Raw genomic sequence first — 21976 nt, 5'->3', positions numbered from 1 at the left:
TCTTCCCTCTTTGGGGGGCCCTCAGCAAAGGGCCAACCAACACACAGGTTCCCAGCACAGCTGTGTGGTATCACTGAGAATAAAGAGTGATTCATATTCAAGGACACCCATTTGTAATTATTTCTCCAAAAGCTTTCTAAAAGGATTGGAATTTCAAGGCAAAGATCTGATTCGTTCAGATTCCATTTCCTCCCTCAAAATAGTGATTGGAAACTTTAAAAATTTTATGTGACTGTGTCAAAATCCTTTGCTCAAATAAATCTTACAGGGAAAATTGGTCTGTCCATAGGCAGATGTTAGGCTGCTCTGAGAAGCAGGCGAGGGGCCTGGATGCAGCTTTCTGGCCCAAGGCTGTACCATCCCCAGTGTGAACTCCTACTCTGAATCCTCAGTGATGCTAAGGAACCATTCTGGAAACTTTTGTTAACCCACTCCTGCCTCTGTGAGCTAATGCTTCTCATGAAGGAAGCTTTTTTCCTGTCTCTCCTTTTGAGATTTCTCTAGTGTTTCCATGGGATTCTGTACTAATCTGTCAACAAGCTCTTACCACACGTGTTGTTGGGCATGGCCCCCAGTGGGGCTCAGTGAGACTTGGCTGGTGGTCAGGCTGAGACAACCTGATGTGGACACAGGCAGGAAACGGCCCATCCAGGTGTCAGGGCAGCTGGGGCTATCGGAGGTCAGAGGAGTCAGAAAAGGCTTCAGCCTGGGACACAGAGAAGGCCCATGGAGGTGAGCATCTCCAGGACCAGCAGGGAGCGGTGATAAGTGCTTACTGCATGGCAGGGGCTGTGCCATGAGCTTTGCCTTGTTTTAACCTCACTGCTGCTCTCTGAGGTCAGAACTAGCATATTTTGCAGATGAGGAAACTAAGGCTTGGAGCTGTTGATCAGCTTTTCAGAGCCAGTTTTCAAACCTGGCAGAGTGGCCTTAAGCCTGTGCTGGTGGTCACCATGCTGGCCTGGGGATGCAGAGCAGGGGAGGAGGGGCATGGCATCACCCGGGGGAGACGGCAGAGAGGACTGTCCAAGAGCAGCATTTCAGAGCCCCTGCTGTGTGGCTGACCCATTCTCTGAGTGTGCATGGGCTCAACCTGAGCTCACAGAGAGGCTCTGGGAAACCAGAGGCTCTTGAACAGCCTTCAGACCAGATGGGACTTGCTGGCCACCTGCTGAGGCAGAGCCAGGATGCGTCGGGCAGAGCTGGCCCGTGTGGTGGTGGTGTGGGTCGAGCAGGCATTCTGGGCAGGAACCCCAGCCAACCTGCTGGGCCTGCCTTCTCTTGACTCTCCCACTGGGAGAAGCCAGACAGACCCCAGGGAGCTTGGATCCCAGAGATGCTCTGGCTATGTCCTGCCTAAAGCAAAAGGGAGCAATGGGGAGAAGTTCCATGTTGCTTCACATGCTCCTGATCCTGACAGCCTCTGTCCTTCTCCCTGGGGCCCAAGATCCTAGGAGCCTCATGTCTCCAGGGAGCCTGTCTTTCTTGTTGTGTGCCATGCTTGGACCTTTTTTTTTTTTTTTTTTTTAGTTGCAGCATGTGGGATCTGGTTCTCTGACCAGGGATGGAACTCAGGCTCCCTGCATTGAGAACTCGGAGTCTCAGCCACTGGACCACCAGGGAAGTCCCCCTTGGGCCTTTTTTCCATTTTATTGCAACCCTCTTTGAAGCCCCTCTTCAGCCCCTTCTTCAGGGGTTTTATCAGCTCTGATGTGGGAAAGAAACTATTAATATATACCAAAGTTTTAATAGCAGATAAGTGTCCTAACAGTGTTCTTTCCCCTTTTAAATAAGGGCAATGCCTTAAGCTAAAGGAAGGAGCCCTCAGTTATGGAACACAGATATTGATGGTCAGCCAGTTAGCAGGGAGAGATTTGAGTAGGGTGAGAATTTATGATGCCCCTGAGTCATATAAAATTTCCTGGGTCTCAGCACCAACTTGCAAGAGTAGGAGGGAATACACATCTGTTGGCATGCTTTGAGACTTTCCTTCCTTTGCTTGAATCCCAGAAAGTGGGGATCCAAAGACTGCATAAGTTTGCAGTGATAGGGAAACTACTGTCCATCACTTATAAGCAGAGTTTGCTAAGGACCTGGGACAAAGAACCTGGACACAAAAAAATGAAATGTGCATCTGAGAGAGGAAGAGACATATACAAGTAAGTGAGGAAAAATGATGGAGGAGGGCCAGTGCCAGGGATGCAAGGACTGAGGGACTGTCATTGCATTTTTGGGCCTTAGATAATGTGCAGTTTACATGGGCGGGAGAAGTTTTCAGTGCTATATACGTGGGACAAAAATAACATTAATATTGGAAATACAGTTTCTCCTGGCTTAACTCAATTGACTCATTGACAATTTAAGAAGCATCAAAAAAATGTAAGTCTGTCTGTACCAAATAGATACTCCCATTTCCCAATGCTGCTGCATTTTACAGTTGAAGAATCTGAGGCATAGAGGGTTTAGTGCATTTTCCCAGATCTACCAGTAAGTTAGGAACAGGGCTTGAAGTAGAGGCCCCAGATTTCCAGGTGACTGCCTATGTCGGACATCATCGGTGGTGCTGATGGCTTTGCTGGCAGGCATGGCCCCTTCCCCCAAGTCCATGAGCATGACTGAGTCCTGACCCTCCCCTGGAAATGAGGGGCAGGGCACTGGATTGGTACTCCACCCCAGTGCCCAGGACACTGACTGGTGCAGACAGAGCCTGATAAATGTTTGATGTACACAAGAGAAAGTGTGGCACTTTGGGGACGTTTTCAGTCGTGTTTAATCTGCTGCATTTTAATCTTCATTTTCTTGCCTTCCCAAAGTTATATAACTTTTGGAGCATTTTCCCACATCTCTAAAATGAGAAAAAAAACTACTTCAGTGTGGGTTGGGAGGAGTCATGCAGTTAGAAGGAGTGCTGTGAACAGCCTCCGCTCTCCAACCTGTCCTGCCCACAGGCTAAGGCATTCTTTCTCCCTGGTCAAGAGCAGCTATGGGAACAATCTGTTCCAGGCATGAAGTTAAAGCCCATCCTACCTGCTGAGACCGTTTTCAATGCAATCCAGATCTCTGTCCGTGGTCCTGACCGAGGGGTGTGTCCTGGTTGGGTGGGAGTATTGGGTGCTAATCTTGGCCATCTTCTTGCTGTGTCACATTCCACCCCAAGGTGGCTGCTGAAACATGAACATGAACCAGATATGTCGTCAGGACGAGGAAGTAACTGAACACCCAGCTCGTTTGGGAGGGCTGCTCCCCAGACAAGCCCTGGCACACACGTCCTCCTCCATCTCTCTCACAACTCCTGCCACAGTGTTTTAGTGTGGGTTCTTCTTCCCATCCAGAAGCACAAAGAAGGTCTTTTACTCCTTTGTATAAGCTGCATGCCAAGAACTGCTCAAAATTAAATGCTGATCAAACAAATGAATGAACTTGGTATCCAACGTAAAAAAGCTAAACCTTCATGATTCTCTTCAGTGACGCAGTGTCCCTCTTAACTCTGACTTTGTGGTGGCTCAGTGGTAAAGAATCTACCTGCCAATGCAGGAGACACCGGTTCAATCCCTGATTCACGAAGATTCCCACATACTGTGGAGCAGCTGAGCCCAGGTGCCACAACTACTGAGCCTATACTCTAGAGCCCAGGAGCCGCAGCTGGGCCCACATGCTGCAGACACTAGAGTCCGCACCCTAAAGCCTGTGATCTGTAACAGGAGAGGCCACTGCAGTGAGAAACTTGCTCCGCAACCAGGGCAGCTTCATTGCCCTCACAGCAGTGAAGACCCAGCAGAGACAAAAATAAACAATTTTTTAAAAGTAAAAAAAAAAAGTCTGACTTTGTCATTTGCCTATATTTATCTTATAATTTTGTTCATTTTATAGCTCCCCCAAATCTTGTTTTAAAACAAAGCATAAAAAGCCTAAATACTTGACATTTATAAAAACCTTTACAACAAGATGTTCAACCCGATACACACTTCATCTCATTTAATCTTCAAAATAACCTCATCAGACACATACAATTTCTGTCTCTATTTAAAGACGACTAAATTGAGATCCCAGTGCTGACCATGAATACTCTCCCTTCAGCAAACGGTGGAAGGTGCCCCTCTGATCGATGAGAAAAGAAAACTGATGTGAGTACCAGCTAGCATGATGGAAACAGCAGACCAATTGCGTGATTTCTGATCAAAATTCTGCAGGAGGAAAATAAATTCCTGAGGATAGTTTTTCTGAGGCAGATGAGCACAGGCTCTCTTGAGCTGCCGCATGGCTTAAGTGTGTCAGAAGTCAGTTGAGACCACTCCAGAGAAAAATGGTGATTTCCAAAATAGCCCAGTGGCTCACTCCAGAACTAAATTAATTTCATATCCAAAGGAAGCTCGGTGCAAGGACCCCAGAGCACTGCACCAAAGTACCTAACATAGACGTGGTCCGTGCTCATCACACGTTACTCAGGGAGGCGAAGATATTGGCTTAGATGGTCCTGGTTCATCTCTGAGGTTTGATAGCTTAAGTCGATGATTTAATTAAAATTTTTACAGTTTTTCAATAGATAAAAAATGGTTTTGGTTTTTGAAAACAATGTTCATTTATGTAACTTAGTTTCTGGCTGACCACAGGAGATACAAAGAAATATAAGACAAAGACAGTTCTCAAGGATCTTACAAGTGGGGCAGATGACAGATACCAAAGAGTCCTGCTGGTTGTGTCAAGAGCTTGGATTCTACTCTAAGCCCAGCAGGGATGTGGTCAGATGTGTAAACGTTATTCTGGCTGCAGTGGGGAGGATATATTCAGGGAACACGAGCAGCTAAGTGCTGCAGTATCTCAGGCAAGAGACAATTGTTGCCTGAACTAGTTTGTGGTAGTGAATCAAATATAATAAATTTAAAAACTAAATGGATAGGAGCATGGGGACATGGCAACTGATCGAGGATAAATGAAGGAGTCATGCTGCCATGACTGCGAGGGTGTGGGGTTGGTGGTGCTGCCCACTGAGGCGGGGACTGGGGAAGGAGGAGGGCTGAGGAAGAGAATGATTCTGGTTTGAGATATCTGAGGAAAATGTGATGCCAACATATGAAACAAGAATCTCCCATTAAAGAAATACATCTATAATTTTAAATCATCCATCCAGTGATTTTTTAACTGAGTCCTGACTGTACTCACTTATGTGCCAGGCAATATGCTGGGGTTTTATTAGAAAACAATATGCAGCTTTGTCCTCAAGGAGCTTACAGTGGGATCTAGAGAAACTCTTAAAGAAGTCTGGGACTCTGTCGAAAACCTATCCAAATTACTCTTTGTACATTTCCAGGAAAATTGTACCAAAGAAAAATCTCGTTGCCTCCAGTCTGGGCCCTTTCCATGAACTGCCCTCTCCACCCTGGGCTCAAACCCTGACCCTGATGCCATTGAATGGAGGCAGCACTTCTGGACCCTCACAGACCTGCCCACTGTGGAGAGCTCCTGCCTCCACGGAGTAGGTGCTTGCGTAACGCTGTCTCCTTTAACCCGCCCAGCAGCCTCCCTTTTCCAATGAAGAAACTGAACAGGAGAGCAGTTTCCCTAATGTTATTGCTTGAGACCTGGGCCAAGATGAACAAAAATCTGATTCCAGAGCCTGATAGTGTAAAGTCTGTGGGTAGAAAAGAACTGGCACTGCTTTTAGGCCTAAGCAGTAGGGCCCCTGCCTGGGGTCCCATTCTTTAAAGGACCCACTCTGACCACTTTCCAACCACAGCCCATGACCAACGGGACATGCCCACCCAGAACCCTGCCCCCTGCCCTAGGCTGTGCTCTGGGTGCCCTGGATCCCCAAATTCTCTGCCCAGCAGGCTGTGGACTGGCTCTCAAACCTGCTGGGGCCTCTTCCCAGGTCTGTCTTCCTGAGAAGTGTGTCAGTGTGCAAGCCCTTAGACTTCCAGGTAGCTTAGGAGGAGCTGTTTGTGTGGGAGGGTTAAATGGAGCTTGGAGGTGTGGGGAGAATGTCCACATGCATGTGTGAAAGTCTCCCCTGTGACTTGGGATAAACCCAAAGGGAAAAGAATGGGGCAAACCATGGATGGGAGACCGGAGATCAAATCTCCCCATGCTACCATGTTCTGAGGCCACTGTGACACGTGTGCAAACCCAGAAGTGCTAGACTGCAAGCCCTCCTTGGGCAACCCTTGACTGATAGAACCCAGAACCAAAGATAGATATTCCCCTCTTTTGTCCCCTCAGGAAGACAGTTCAGACCTATATTCTACAGGGCTCTTTGGAGAAGCCCTTGAAGGATCTAACCAGCTGCCCATAGTGGTCATTAGTTTGATAATCTACACTTGGGGTGGTTTCCCCTTTTTCCCTTGTTTTGTCTTCCAAGACTCTTACTTCTCTTCCTTGGAACCACTTTCCCCAAAAAGCTGCCTGCCAGTATGCCCTTAACCCAAAATTCTGTGGGTTCTTATGGTGAGAGGAGGGAATTACCTCAACTCAGAGAATGTTTTTTAGTTATTTAGACATGGTAAATGGGCCCTTGTCCCAGACCTCTCAAAGGTTAGAAGTAATCTTTTTTAATTCTGTGTTCTTTATCCAGGAGAACAAGGTTGGGTAGGGCAGGGCAAAATGTACATAATTAAAGGAAAATGTTAGTTTAAGATAAATCATAAGATCTTTTCCAATTGTTTCACAAATGTCATAATGGTTGTCTTTTTTAAATTACTTAAAAGCCTAAGGATCCAAACAAGGTCTATGTATTCTGATGGCTTGATGTATCTCTTTGGTATTTTTAAATCTAAAGTTTCTATGCATTTCTCTTCTTTTTATGGAAAAAAACCAAAACTGCTTGTATTATTGAGTTTCCCACGGTATGGATTTTTGCCAATTCCAATTTTACAATGTTTCCCATAAATTGGTAGCTGTACTCAGGATGCGGTTAAATTTGGGTTCCTTTTTTTTTGCAAGAATATTCCTTTGGCTGATTTTAGCAGCCACTGGTGATCATTGATTCATTAGGAGTTGCATATTGGTGATATTCTACCATTCCATCTTCATAAGTTAGCTGAAATATTCTTAAAAAAAGAAAATTTGACACTATTTGGCTGCTCAGTAGTATGATTCATACAGGAAAGGCAGGTGCATGCATGCTAAGTCACTTCAGTCGTGTCCGACTCTTTGAGACTCTATGGACTGTATAGCCTGCCATGCTCCTCTGTCCATCGGATTCTGCAGGCAAGAACACCATCGTGGGTTGCCGTGCCCTCCTCCAGGGGATCTTCCTGACCCAGGGATCAAACCTGCATCTCTTATGTCTCCTGCATAGTCAGGCAGTTTACCACTAGAGCCACATGGGAAGCCCAGGAAAGGCAGGATAAACATTTAATTCAATCCAAGTAATTCCCCAACCACCCAAGTGTTTTCACATCTCTGGGACCCATGAACTCTAGAAGAACTCACAGATGAGATCATGAAATTAAAATCAGTAATACTGAGGCTCTGTTGAGAATGGAAACCACCATCCAGCCAGGGTGCCCCGAGTGTGGGACACCTGCATATCCATTATTTGTACATCCTCAGGAACCTTAAGAGGTAATAGTGAAGCTGATTTTGGAGATGAGGAAACGCAGGTTAGGGCCTCTGTGACCCTGAAGTCCATGTTGTGGTTTGTTTTATTTTATCACACCCACTGCAGGAGATTAGAAGTGCACAAATATAGTTTTAATTTTCAAGCATGGGAAGAAGATACAGTCTACCAACTACTAGGGTGACCTTGAAGTGGATCCCAGGTGTGAGTGGTTTGTGATCATCTCCCAAGTCCATGTGTGTTTTCCAGGGCTTGACTGGGGAATTTAGGACATACTGTTTCAGACAATTCCTTTTTTTTTTTTTTTTTAACAGCATCACTAAATCCAACGTGTTTTCTTCCCACTGACACACTTACTGATTCTTTCAGTGTCCTAAACGTTGCACCTGGCCCTGAGGAGTACGAAGATGAAGAAAACAGGTCCCTGTCTTTGAAGACACAAAACTGCATGAGGAAACAGGCATGTAAACAGCAGCAGGAGGAGACAGACGTGCTGAAATAGAGACAGAGGCATGATGGGAAGCAATGCAGATGGCGGGGGACTAATTCTGTCTTAGGGACCACTGAGGTCTGAGGAGACTCCTTATGTGAGGAGCAATCACGATAATTATTTAACATTATTCGACATCTACCACGTGTGAACCACTGTGCTGTGCACCTTTAAGGATTTGATTGTCTTTGTGCGTGGCTCTCTCTCCACTCTTCTCGGCTTGGACATCTAAGTAGGCAGAAATCTAACACAACTTGCCCAGCTATTCTTGTGTTTTTCTCATTCCTTTATTAACTCCAGAAGACTTAAAGGAGTTAATAAACTTTACTTAAAATATTTTATCCTCCGAAATACGCATTATATACTCATGGTAGGTAATAAAAAGTAGGTGGTATAAAGGGAGGAAGATGCAGGTGAGTAACTGCAGTGATGACAATGATAATCACAACAGTACATTTATTAGCCTTTACTCTCTGCCTGGTACCGTTCTTGATAACTTAAGTCGTATTCAACTCATTTGATCCTCCTAACACTTCTGTGAATGAGTCATGCTGAACATTTACGTCCTATTTAAGAATGGAGGGGAATTTATGAGGGATAGAGCAAGTAAGCCACAAAGGAAGTCAAAACATGTAAAGCTCTATTTTTTTAAATTGAAATGTGCTTCTGAAAAAAAATCTTGGTCCCCACTTGTGATGACTAACATCTCATACTAAAAAAATATTGTCCATGTCCTGTCCTCTTTTTTATTCTGGCTTAAACATGAAAACCAGTCCTGGTTCCATGTATGTCAACTGACACATTGTCATTTTCCAAAACCTGGATGTAGCACACCAACAGAGAGGTGTGAGGCCTCTGTGAATGATCACTGTCCTGGGTAATGACTCCTGTTCAATCAGGGTCTGGCAGGTCCGATCAGTGAGGCACTAAGTCTGGACACAAAGCCACACCAAGCAGATGGGAATCCCCGTCAGAGGAGAGCCCTGCAGTCCTGCTGGGCACACACACTTGACCCAGGCTTCCGTTTTCTCCAGCTGGGATGGACCATTTTTACCATTTGGGGTCTTTGATCTTCTCAGAAGTAACCTGTCTCTGGGCTTCAGCCATTTCAAGCCTCCACAACTTACCTAGCATCACTCTGGGCAAAAAGCATTCAGCTAATTCTCGGTAAGGGTGAGGTTGGGCAGGCTCATTTTGTCAAATTAAACTCCAAAGATAAGTTAGTAACTCCCACAAAGTCTGCACACCTTGGAACTTTTATCTAAAGCACACTTCTAATTGCCTTTCCCTTCCTTCCTATTTCATCTGAGAACTTCAGGGTAGAAGGGAAAATCTCTAACGCTGAGCCACTGAATCACTCAAGACATGTGAGCCAGCCACAGAACAAACACAGGGACCAGAGCAGACATTAGTACATGAACTCAATGATAAGGGTTTTGTGTTTTCAAGCAGTTCCCTGAGTAAAATATCTTTTGTTTGCAACAAATGACATTGGAAAGACAATATAGGTGGTCATGCGTACTGTACTAAGAGAAAGGAGAGCTGGAGTCTCTTCTCAGCTCAGCCTTCAGTTTGGGCATGTGACCTAGCACTTTAGTTTCTTCATCTAATAATGGGACATAGACTATGGCACATAGATGAAGTCTTCCACAGAAACCCAATTCAAAAAACATTCACTTGTAGTGTTCTGTTTAAATGTTTGATAATTTTTATAAAGACAATTGGTGGGATATAACTTAATTTTGACCATAATATCCAAATAGTAAAGTTAGGTATGGAACACATCATACCAACCAATGCTATCTCTATTCATTTGGGGTTTTAAAATATTTAAATATACATTTTAAAAAACCCTTAAAATGCAGGTAGAATACCTTTGGGAACTCTGTAGAACAGAGTTACAAACCAAGACACAGTAGATTATTAAAGGGCCTTCTGTTTCAGAATTTCCATGATGGGACAAAACTCTACAGTGCAAATATTGCACCTGATAGTCCTCTCCTGTTTTCTATGAATGTGATCCTATATGGAGGAGATAAAAATAGTCCAGAGTTTCAAAAACAGAAAGGGGAAGCAACTATATCATGTCAATATTCTCTGGACATGGCACAAGTATAAACAACTTAAATATCAGAACTTAATGTGAGAAGATGAAAATTATAATAGGCAAAGATTTTAATAACAAAATACTAGCAAACCAAATCTAGTAATACATAGAAAGTATCTTATACTATGGTCAAGTGATACTTATTCTAGGAATGCAAAGTTGGTTTATCATCCAAAATTAATCAGCCTAGTATATCATATTGGGCTTTCCGGGTAGCTCATCTGGTAAAGAATCCACCTGCAATGCAGGAGACCTGGGTTCAATTCCTGGGTCAGGAGAAGGGACAGGCTACCCACTCCAGCATTCTTGCCTAGAGAATCCCCATGCACAGAGGAGCCTGGCAGGCTATAGTCCATGGGGTCACAAAGGGTTGGCTGCAACTAAGCACAACAACGCACAGTACTCCGTATTAATAGGTTAAATGGTAAAAACATGTTCATCTCAATGGGCACAAGAAAAGCATTTGACAAAGTCCAACATATTTTCATGTTAAAACTGTCAATAAACTAGGACTAGAAGGAAATTTCCTCAACCTGATTAAGGGCATATACGATCAACTCATTTTCAATGATGGTCCCAAGATAACTCAATGAGGGAAAGAATAAATGGTATTTTCATCAAATGTTGCTGGTATGTAAAAGAATACATACCATTCATAAAAATTAACTCACAATAGCTCATAGACTTAAATATAAGAGCTGAAACTATAAAGTTTCTAGAGGAAGACAGAGGAGTAAATCTTCACGACCTTGGGTTAGACAGTGGTTCCTTAGATATGACATCAAAAGTATAATAGACTAAAAAAAAGATTGGGCTTCATACAAAATAAATAAAACCTTTGTGCATCAAATGACATCATCAAGAAGTAAAAAGGCAACCCACAGAATGGAAAAAATAATTAAAAATTATATATTGGTAAGAGCCTTGTACCCAAAATATGTAAAGAACTATTACAACTCAATAATAAAAAGACAAGTAACCCAATTAAATAATGGGCAAAGGACTTGAATACATATTTCACTAAGGAGATACACAAATGTTCAACAAGCACATGAAGAAATGCTTAATATAGTTAGTTATAGAGAAATGTAAGTCAAAATCATGACGAGATATCACTCCACACTGCCTAAAGGGCTATAATTAAGAAATAAACAGACAATAGCAAGTGTTGGTAAGGATGTGGAGAAGCTGGAGTCTTCACACGCTGCTGGTAGGAATGCTGTAAATGGTGTAGCCACTTTGGAAACAACTGGGCAGTTTCTCAAGATGCTGAAAATAGTCACCATAAGACCCGGGAATTCCGCTCACAGGCAGATACCTAATGAAAATATATGTGTGCACAACTTGTATTTCAATGTTCATAGCAGCATTATTCTAACAGTCCCCAAATGGAAACAACCTAAATGTCCATCACCTGATAACTAGATAAACAAAATAAGGTGTATCTACATAATGTTATTCAGGTGGAATTTGCTACAACATGGATGAACCTTGAAAACATTATGCTAAGTAAGCAAGCCAGACACAAAATGCCACATATCGTATAATTCAATATGTATGAAATGTCCAGAATAGGCAAATCCATAGAGATAGAAAATAGATTAGTGGCTGCCAGGGACAAGGATGGGAGGGGAGTTAGAAAAGAAAATGTCTGATAATGGGTGCAGGATTTCCTTTTGGAGTGTTGAAAAGTGTTAAACTGTAACCCTCAGAAGGTGCCGTTCTCCGGCTTCTGAGCTCTATGCATTTCTATAACCCAAGCAAAGGGCAGCTTGCACATACCAGCTGTAGATTTTCAATTCCTGACTGAGAAAAAAAGCTAACATTGTTCCCCAAACAGGAAGAGATTCAGGGTGAAAGAGAATGCACTGAAATTGTAACAATGTTGTTAGTTCTGTTATTCAACCACCAAACAGAGGCTTGCCACATGCCTGGAAAGTGTCTTGGTCTTCTGCAAGAGATGGTTCAAAGTTCATGGGACTCTGGTTTCCTGAGCTTTAAGTGCACTCAGTTTCTAAATGACTACTTTGCAATAAGATTCAGCTGCTCAGGCTGAGATTCCAAGAGGATGAAACTACTTTCTAGATGTTGCTAGAGCCGGTGAACCCAGATCTCTATAGCCAGTCTTATAGATGCTCTCTGCAGAATTGTCTTCTCCTCCCAACACACGCACACACACACACTTACAGTCATCAAGGCCGGGCAAAGGACCTCCCTCCCTTCTTTCCCCAAGGACCCATTTCCAAGACTAGCTGCAGGCACAGGAAGTAAAGTGTGAAAAAAAAATAAATAAAGTGTGTTATTTCCCCTTAATTAACTTTTGGGATATGATTATAAAAGTAGTACACTGTCATTATAGTAAATTATAAAATGGTCGTATCCAACTTTAAGCACTTGCCATACCAGGCACTGTGTTGAGAAATTCACTCCAATTGCTTCATTTCTTCTCCAACAACCCAATGAGGCAGACAGTATAACTCCTGCTACCAATTTGCACATGAAGAACCTTGGGCTCAGAATGGCTAACAACAGTTACTGTTAACAATGGTTATTCAAAGAGTGGCAGCACTGGGGAACAAAAGTCTGTTTGGGTTTAACCCCTATACTAGATTATTCTAATACAAGATGGGATGTGTGAAATTCCTCATAGAACAACAAAAGAGGGACTCCTCTGGTGGTCCAGTAGTTGAGATGCCATGTTTCAAATTCCTGGTAGGGGAACTAGGATCTGCATGCTGAAGCCAAAATAAATAAATAAAACAGGACAAAAGAAGCGCTCTGGGGATGAGGGCCATGTGAGAGAGGATGCAGCATATCCAGGGAAGAGTTGATACAAAACTGTCCTGAATGGCACCCTCCCACTAGAGCCTGCTAATCACCCAGCTAAGTAAGACTCACATAAGCTTCCAGACCTCCCTCTCCCTCACTTCCCTAGATCTACCGTCACCAAGTCCTCTAGGTTATCTGTCCCCTCTGTTGCCTTCCATTCTTCAATTCACTAATTCAGAAATGGATTGAGCCCTAACCATGTGCCAGAACCGTACCAGGCAGTAGGGGTGTGACAGTGAACAATCCAGAAGCAGCTCCTGGCCTCTTGAGTTCTGCTCCCACCTTTGTCCAGGCTCTTGTCCCTCTCTCCAGGACTGTTGAAACAAATCCACCCATGCCCCTTGCCGTGGAAGCACAGAGTCCTAACCACTGGACCACTAGGGAATTCCCATACAGTAGTTCTAAACACGTCAATCAGAAACTTTTAGAGGTGGCCTATTTTCTCCAGCGTGTAGCCTTAGCCTGACATTAAAGATGTTTTGTAACCTGGATCATATTACCTTAAAAGTGATGCTCCATTTAAACCAAATCACTCCCCCTTTCCTTAAGGGTGGCATGAGTTTTCTCATTCCACTTACTGGCATAGAATGCTCACCAAAGCCCACTTTGCACTGGCTTTTACTTCTCAGTCCCCCTTCCAGAGCAGCTGAGGACGGAGTGGCAGGCTCTGGCCAGCAGAATCCTCCATTGATGGAACCCCCCCCCGCCGCCCCAAGCCTTGGAACCGCAGACGTCGCATAGGCAATATACTAAGCTGCTGAGACGTTATGAATCTATTACTGAATGCAAGTTTGTGTGCCAGAAACACAGGAGGCCAAGTAATATCAAAACCAAAATGTTGCAGTTTGGAGCAGAGAAAGGTTTATTGCAGGGCCCTAAAAGCTTTCAGTTCAGTTCAGTTCAGTCGCTCAGTCGTGTCCGACTCTTTGTGACCCCATAAATTGCAGCACGCCAGGCCTCCCTGTCCATCACCAACTCCCGGAGTTCACTAAGACTCACGTCCATCAAGTCAGTGATGCCATCCAGCCATCTCATCCTCTGTTGTCCCCTTCTTGTCCTGCCCCCAATCCCTCCCAGCATCAGAGTCTTTTCCAATGAGTCAACTCTTCACATGAGGTGGCCAAAGTACTGGAGTTTCACCTTTAGCATCATTCCTTCCAAAGAAATCCCAGGGCTGATCTCCTTTCAGTCCAAGGGACTCTCAAAAGTCTTCTCCAACACCACAGTTCAAAAGCATTAATTCTTCGGCGCTCAGCCTTCTTCACAGTCCAACTCTCACATCCATACATGACCACAGGAAAAACCATAGCCTTGACTAGATGGACCTTTGTTGGCAAAGTAATGTCTCTGCTTTTGAATATGCTATCTAGGTTGGTCATAACTTTCCTTCCAAAGAGTAAGCGTCTTTTAATTTCATGGCTGCAGTCACCATCTGCAGTGATTTTGGAGCCCAGAACAAGAAAGTCTGACACTGTTTCCACTGTTTCCCCATCTATTTCGCCTGAAGTGATGGGACTGGATGAAATGATCTTCGTTTTCTGAATGTTGAGCTTTAAGCTTTTTCACTCTCCTCTTTCACTTTCATCAAGAGGCTTTTTAGTTCCTCTTCACTTTCTGCCATAAGGGTGGTGTCATCTGCATATCTGAGGTTATTGATATTTCTCCTGGCAATCTTGATTCCAGCTTGTGCTTCTTCCAGTCCAGCGTTTCTCAGGATGTACTCTGCATATAAGTTAAATAAGCAGGGTGACAATATACAGCCTTGATGTACTCCTTTTCCTATTTGGAACCAGTCTGTTGTTCCATGTCCAGTTCTGACTGTTGCTTCCTGACCTGCATACAGATTTCAGTAAAGCCTTTTTCTAGGAAAGGTGATGGATGGGTGTGGTGAGTTGTTGCAAACTTCTTGGGGTCACATCCTTTGTTCTAGAGGTCAGGTCATGGTCCGGTCACAAGGCTCCTGTAAACCTCCACCAAATCCACCAAACAAACTTAGTAAAGTACAGAGAAGCCTGGCGTGCTGCAGTCCATGGAGTCACAAATAGTCTGACACGACTTAGTGACTGAACAACAAATGTTACTCTCTGTTCTGAAAAGGAAGGGCAAGGTCCCAAGACTCAGCTCTCCCTCCGATGCCCTGGCCCTGGAGAAGGCGGGGTGGGGGTGGGGCGTGTGTCTCTGCTGGTGCCTTCACCCTGCCCAGGAGTGTTCCTCCAGCACCCAGTCTTGGTCCTCCTGCCAGCACCCTCAGAACCAGGTTCCCAGACCCTGCTCAGCCATCATCACTGGGTGACCGGAACCCAGCCAGCCCTCAGGCTTGTCATTTAACCTGGAGAGAACCATTTGTACGGGAACAGGAATACCCATTCTAGCAAATACTCATCAGGTCAATTCCCAGCTCCTGACAACTGCCCTTGGTTAAGAAGAGCCCCACCCACAGAGGCGGACCTGAAGTAACCATGTGCAAAGTCCTTGCAACTTAACCCTCACCTCCAGCCACTTACTAGGAATGGACAACTGATCTATGCTGTTCCCAGTTTTGAAACTTGAAGGGAGAGACTGAAGCTGGCTGAAGCTGGTACCTGAATGGCAGTGTCCACATACTCCAGTTGCTGAGGCCTCCACAGACTCGGACCTGTGAAGACCACCTCCGCCATTAGAAGGGGGAAGAGGTTCCCAGGGCAGCTGGGCCGGGGGCTCTGGAGCTACCGAGGACGCGGCCCTCAGCTTGTCCTGGGACCCCCAGCTCACCCACTGGCCCCCAGGCTAGAGGACCTGGAGGGTCCTGGGGAGAAGGCTGCCATCCACCTCCCACAGCGCCCTCCGCCATGACGACCACTGTGAGGGCGACCGTTGGGAAGCGAGCAGGACCTCTAACCGACACGCTCTGGGCCTCACGCTCAGGATCTCGCGAGGATCTCGCGAGAATCGTCGCGAGCTGACGGCTGCGCGCCGCCCCACCCATCTTATTAATAGAAGTCTCTGTGCTACCGCGGGGCTGGCCTGTGCAGAGGAAATTCATGTCTTGGCTCCTGCTAGTCCCTCTGCCTAGAGAGACCTTTCCCCTCTTGCTCCTCAGTTGAAATTCCTTCGTTTCAACTCCCATATGTCCTCCCCTGGGTGAAGGGGTGGCGGTGGTTTGTCATCCCCACCTCTGTACTCTCTGGGCACTATCACCTCCAGAGAGGAGGCCGTCTCTGCACCGGGATGTGCGGAGACCAGGGGCTGTGTGTGTTTTGTTAATTCTGTCTGCCACAGGGCTTAGTGTTGCGATTTGTACTGAGGAGTAGTCAGTGAGCAGCAGACATGAGTTAGGTCAGAGCGAAAACCATTTTCCCCCAGCCTCATTGTAACGATTGGAGGAACGAAGTGGAAACTTGACCTATCCCAACCTGGAGGCCACAGGGATTAGAGAGGGTTTCCGGTGAACAGGCGGCTAGGCGGTGTGTGTGGCGGGGGGTGGAGGGGGATGGGGGGTGTGGGGGGGATGGGGGGTGGGAGGGATGGGGGGATGGGGGGTGGGGGGGTGAGGGTGGGGGAGGGTGAGCACCGGCAGTACCTGATCATTGCCATCCTTCTTTCACAACTGCAGGAACCCCTCAGCCTGTGCAGGATCTGGGGGAGCTACTACTCAAGAACCTCTGCAGCTTCCAACTGTTTACCTCCTGGGTACCATGGCGATGGGAAATTGGTTGTCATGGCAACCCCATTATTGACAAGACGCTGCAACCGCAGGCAGATAGTGAATGAGGTCAGGAAACGCATTAAGCACAGGAGCATCAAAGGCAAGAGGCACAAGCAGTCCTAGCCAAAGTCCCTGCTAAAGTGACTGAGATTTTGCAGAACTAGTCACCCAAAGGGCATCCACCCAGTGACCCTCTCCTGGCATCCAGCGCCCATCGAGGGCCCCATTAATGACGGAACAGAGGCGCCACATCCTCTAATTCTCCCAATGCTGCTGCTGCTGCTGCTAAGTCGCTTCAGTCGCGTCGGACTCTGTGCGACTCCATAGAGGGAAGCCCACCAGGCTCCCCCGTCCCTGGGATTCTCCAGGCAAGAACACTGAGTGGGTTGCCATTTCCTTCTCTAATGCGTGAAAGTGAAGTCGCTCAGTCCTTTCCAATTCTTAGCAACCCCATGGACTGCAGCCTACCAGGCTTCTCTGTCCATGGGATTTTCCAGGCAAGAGTACTGGAGTGGGGTGCCATCGCCTTTTCCGAATCCTCCCACTAGTTCAGTGAAATCCTAACGCGCTTCCCTGACCCAGCAGACTTTTCAAGAATCCGAAATTTGGGCGTACAAGCTTAGAGCTAGTGGCTGTGACGGCGGTCTCCTCCCTTCTCCCGGCCTGACTTTCTAGCGCCCCATCCAGTGATTTCTCACTCAATTATGTCGCCCCATGCCTAGACAACGATATCAGTTGCGAATTTTTATGAATGAAAGTGTGTGTGCGCGCGTGGGTATGCAGCTTGGTAGGCTGGAGGACACGTCCAGAGAGACTGAACTGTCCCGGAGAGAGCCTGAATCCAGGTCTGGGGCTACTGCCCCAGGGTTGGAGGTACCAGGGAAGGTGCCGACCCCAGCTTCGCCCCTCTGGAAGATTTGGGGAGGAGCTCCCACTATCAGGCTGTCGGGTTTCCAGATGAGGAGTTGTGCAGGCGGAACCCCCTGCAGGGAGCCCTGAGCGAGCGAACTGCCTGTTCCAGGCACCGGGTCCACCGCCGCGGAGACCACAGACCCGGGCTCGGTGTTTTATTTGCTGCTGCTCCCGTCATCCTCGGCCACATCCCGCGTCTAACTAGGGATACCCACTTCAGAATGACAATGTTTAAAGTCTCAACAACAGCATAAAATAAGGTAGCTGTGAATTGGAGGATTCCGCGGAGAGGAGAATGAATCGGCCGTTCCTCCAGTCATCCAGCCCTTGCTGGGGAAGGCTGGAGCGCAAGGGGTTGCTGGCCGCGCCCCTCGAGGATTGGGATGGGGCGGCGGCTGAGCTGGGGAGAAAAGCCTGAGGATGAGGACAGAGAGCCCGTGTGATTATCCGCTTAGGGGATTGCTAAGACTCAGAGGGCCCCCCACCCCGCCCCTTCTTGCTCCTAAACGCTAAGCCCCTAAGGCAGGAGCAGCCAAGATCTCGGATTATGATTTTATCATTAAAAAACCAAAAGTCACTGTTCACTCCCCCAGAGAATTTTAATTCTTTGCCTCTTTCTCAGCCCACTTGTCTCCGGATCCTCAAGGCTGAGTAGGATTCAGCGGAGGCAGTCCCCCGACCCCCGTCTGCGTTCCCCTTGGCTCCTGCTCCCTCCAAGTCGTGGTCACAACTTCCTCAGGAGCCGCGCACACTCGGGGGGAGACTGCGCGGGACCCCGATCTGGAGCCCGGGGGAAGAGGCGGCCACGAGCCTCTTCTAGGACGGGCGGCCGTGAAGGCGAGGCGTCCGGGTATCCGGGATCTTGGGGCGGTGTCTTGGGGGTGGTGCCAGGTGCATCCTTTTGCTGAAGGAGCCCAGCTTCTTCTGCCTCCGGCCTTGACGGCTCAGCCTGACTTGGCCCAGCGCGGCGGCTGCGGGACGTGAGTAGAAGGGGGTGCGATAGATTTAGGAAGCAGGGACTGCCTCTAGTCCTTTGATTGCCGCTGAAAGGATGTGTGTGCCGGGGTGGGAGCAGAGCTGGCCCTTGCTTCTGCCCCTTTCTCCCCTGTTTCAGCACCGGGGGCTGCGGACAGCGCCGCGCCCACCAGAGGGCCCCGCGACCCTAGTCCCTTGAGCGCATATCTTCAATCCACTTTCATACTGGAGTCTGCGTCCCCCGCGCACCTCCCAGCGCCCCAAGAACCATCAGCTCAAGAGTCCCTAAATTCCTTACCCCACCAAAGTTTGAGCTCTCCGCGGCGCGCCTGTGCCTGGCGGAGCGTCTCCTCTTCGCTCTGGACAGCAGCGCCCGCCTTGCTCGCTCCCACACGCTCCAGCCCCAGGACCCTCCTCTGCTGGCAGCGGAAGGAGCCGGTTGCCTTCCTCTCTCTGCGAAAGTCAGGTGAGGCTCTGGAGCCTCAAAGGCGGTCCCGGAAGAGGCCGAAGCCGCTCGAGGCTGTACCCTCTGAGGCAAGAGGGGCGAGCCAGGAACAAGCAAGCAGCAAAGTCCGTCTATCAAATCTGGACTCGCTCCTAACCGCGAACAGCCTCCTTGGACTCCTTCCTGGGATTTTGTTTTAAAACTGGTAGTGTAATTCACACCGCATGAGGACACAGCAGAGATCTGGGAGTTCGAAGTTTAAAGGTGGGAATATATATCCCCTTAAACTCATTTACAATCTTAGGCGGGAGAGTTTTAGAAACAAATGTCTCTTGGGGATATGGTGTATTCTCCTTGCAGAGTTTTGGTTTCCTTCTATCACACCAGACAATACAGATTCCCTGAACCAAAATTTTAAACCTACCAATCCAGCTGGTATTCATTGCCCACTATGGAGGCCAAAGGTGCTTAAACTCTTTGAAGAAAAAAACCTTTTAGCAAAGCCTCCATATTTCTGCAAACTCACTTTTGCCACACACACATCAAGGATGAAGACCTAATCTCACCTCCTGTTCACTCTCCGGTTCTGGATGAACAGGTCCCAGGAGGAGTCCAGCTTTCTTGTCTGGGACAAGAAGCCTCTGGGTTCCAGGCTCCCATAAATTAACACCCTTACAGGAAGAAACTCTGAAAGAGCAGATCCCCCTCAGGACCCTGAAAACCAGAGGCTTCTCTGAGGACTTGAAGTACATGGCATTTCCTGAACATACCTATCAAACTGTCTATTCATGGAGCAAGCTGTCTTCAGAGGGCAAGCTTTCAAGTTCATGCAGATTTGAAGGGAGAGCTGAAGTGTATCCCATTCACTGGAGAAATAACGAATTAGACATATGTACACACATTTATCTACAGAAAGGACACAAAGCCTAGGGAAAAAAAACTTCCTTGAAAAGTCAGGCTAAATTGTTCAGATTCAAAGGATTCTGGTTATAGGAAAACAAATGAATGGAAATGGTGAATCAATAAAACAAAGCTGAAGCCATAGAAGATGGAGAAGAAGAGAGTTTTTGTTTGGTCATTTGGGCTCTTGGAAGAAACTTGAATTTATCACAAGAGAAAAAAACAATTCATGAGACCATGGTCTCCTTAGCCCACAGAGTCTCCAACATACATCATTTACCCTGGGCAATTTTTTAAAAATAGTCATTATTGAGAAATGCTGCATTTCTTCTAATCCCTGTGATTTATACAAGTAAGAGCTGTTTCCTGTTGGCTTGTCCTCAGGGAAGACAGGAAGCAGGTGGTTATCCTCTGTGACCCAGAAATATTTTAGAGCTTTTAAAGAATGCTGATTTTGGAGAAAGTAGTAGTAGTAGCTATCAAATAGGAAACAATTTTTGAGGCATAATATTAAAAATCCATTTGAACTTTGTTTTTGAAATGCAGACCATTTCTAAGATCTGAAGGGGAAAACAAGATCTTACAAAATTGATCATAAGCTGGAGAAGTGCACTGAATCTGATGAAATAAAGTAGACCATCTACTCTAGGGCTGAGCACATAATTGGGCTATAGGGCATTATGTGGGTGTCGATAATTATTACTGAAGAACTTTTGGCACCTGAAAGATGGAAACAGATGAACTGAGACTGGGAATGAGCAGAAAGAGCCCACAGAAGATGTCTCTGTGAATTTGCCTGGAAAGACGTCTAGGAGCAAGATCTTTGACTGCCAATTTAGAGGGTCCAGATTTGGCCAAAGACACACTGAGTGTGGTGGCATCTGGGGATCTGTCCTATTGCTGAAGCTTCATCTGAGGTACAAGATGGTGTGTATGGATGGCATCTTTGTCAAGAGGCAGGACACAATCAGCACCAGGCAATTCCCGATGAGCCAGTGGGATGTCCTCACAGGTCCATGGGATCCAGAGACTCAGCATAGGGATCGTCAGAAACCCAAAGCCTTGTGCCAGAAGAGGAAGACCACAGTGTGAAGGGCATGATGGAGGACACTACTTCCTTATTCTGATGGGGCAGGTGAGGTTGGGAGGAGGGAAGACTGGGTGGATCCTGTGTTGTTTCAGTCTCAGTCAGGACTCACTAAAGCAATGAGAAGGGGTCTGTGGGGGAAAGGGTCGAACTTGGCCATCCGGAGCTGAGGAAGGCTGGCCCCAGGGAAGCTAGGAGACCAGTTCTGTTCACCTGTGATTTCAGTGCCAGAGAAATGAAAGGATAAATACTAGCCATGCCCAGAAGGATTGAGTTAGAACAGGAGCCTGGATAAGTGTGGCTTAGGGGACTCCCCAGTGATATGGAAAAACCCAGATGCTGGGAAAGATTGAGGGCAGGAAGAGAAGGGGGCGACAGAGGATGAGATGGTTGGATGGTATCACTGACTCAATGGACACGAGTTTGAGCAAACTCCAGGAGATAGTGAAGGACAGGGAGGCCTGGTGTGCTGCAGTCCAAGGGGTAGCAAAGAGCCTCAGACACAACTAAGCAACTGAACAACAGTGATATTTAGTTTTGTTTTAAAATTTAGAAATGGTGTGATTACAGTCTATATAGTCTTCTGGGATTTTTTTTCCCAACCAATAATAAGATTCAGTGATGTTGTTGCTTGTAGCCATAGGTCTTTTAGTTTTACTCTGTATATATACAATTTGTTATTTATTCTGTGTGCGTATGATGTACTTTCATTTTAAAAAACTGGGAAGCGGAACTAAATTTTTGCTATTCTAATTACATAAAATCTGCCCAGTCCAAACACTTCAGACATACTGGGAACCTGATAATTACAGGCTGGTGTTGAAAGGCACATAATTTGTGCCCAAAGGTGGGCAACAAGGCAGCTGCTTCTGCTGGGGGCCATATGGTGTCCCTTATGTTAAAGAACACACAATCTGATAAGCAGATAAGCCACACTAGCAGATGAGAAGTAGAAATGCAAACAGATAAGTCCACTTATCAGTAAGGGGAA

The 21976-nt window shown here is 46.5% G+C and overlaps 1 protein-coding gene and 1 long non-coding RNA gene across 4 annotated transcripts in view; one reads left to right on the top strand and one right to left on the bottom strand.

Annotated features, from left to right (window-relative positions):
• CNGA3 (cyclic nucleotide gated channel subunit alpha 3) overlaps window positions 1-15903 on the bottom strand; it is a 35034-nt gene extending 19131 nt beyond the window's left edge. Inside the window, exons 1-2 of one of the 2 annotated variants that reach the window (XM_055539399.1) lie at window positions 15564-15891; window positions 3028-3164 (exon numbers count right to left, since the gene is read on the bottom strand). In XM_055539399.1, coding sequence (XP_055395374.1) covers window positions 3028-3128 — 101 coding nt within the window. In that variant the 5' untranslated portion in view covers window positions 3129-3164; window positions 15564-15891. Of the gene's footprint in view, window positions 1-3027; window positions 3165-13827; window positions 14950-15563 lie in introns of those variants that run through there. The other variant, XR_008700129.1, reaches the window with a different exon arrangement.
• A 30-nt stretch (window positions 15904-15933) lies between these two features.
• On the top strand, window positions 15934-18285 carry LOC129622771 (uncharacterized). 2 transcript variants are annotated; one of them, XR_008700131.1, is made up of 3 exons: window positions 15934-16424; window positions 16574-17838; window positions 18201-18285. It is a non-coding gene; the product is annotated as an uncharacterized LOC129622771 (long non-coding RNA). The 2 variants fall into 2 exon arrangements; XR_008700130.1 differs by having other exon boundaries at window positions 15949-16424; window positions 16574-18285.
• Window positions 18286-21976: the final 3691 nt, after the last annotated feature.

Source organism: Bubalus kerabau, chromosome 11 (assembly GCF_029407905.1).
Source record: "Bubalus kerabau isolate K-KA32 ecotype Philippines breed swamp buffalo chromosome 11, PCC_UOA_SB_1v2, whole genome shotgun sequence".
NCBI classification, from domain to species: Eukaryota; Metazoa; Chordata; class Mammalia; order Artiodactyla; family Bovidae; genus Bubalus; species Bubalus kerabau.
Note: the sequence above shows the minus strand (reverse complement) of the source record. Positions and strands in the feature narration are given on the sequence as shown.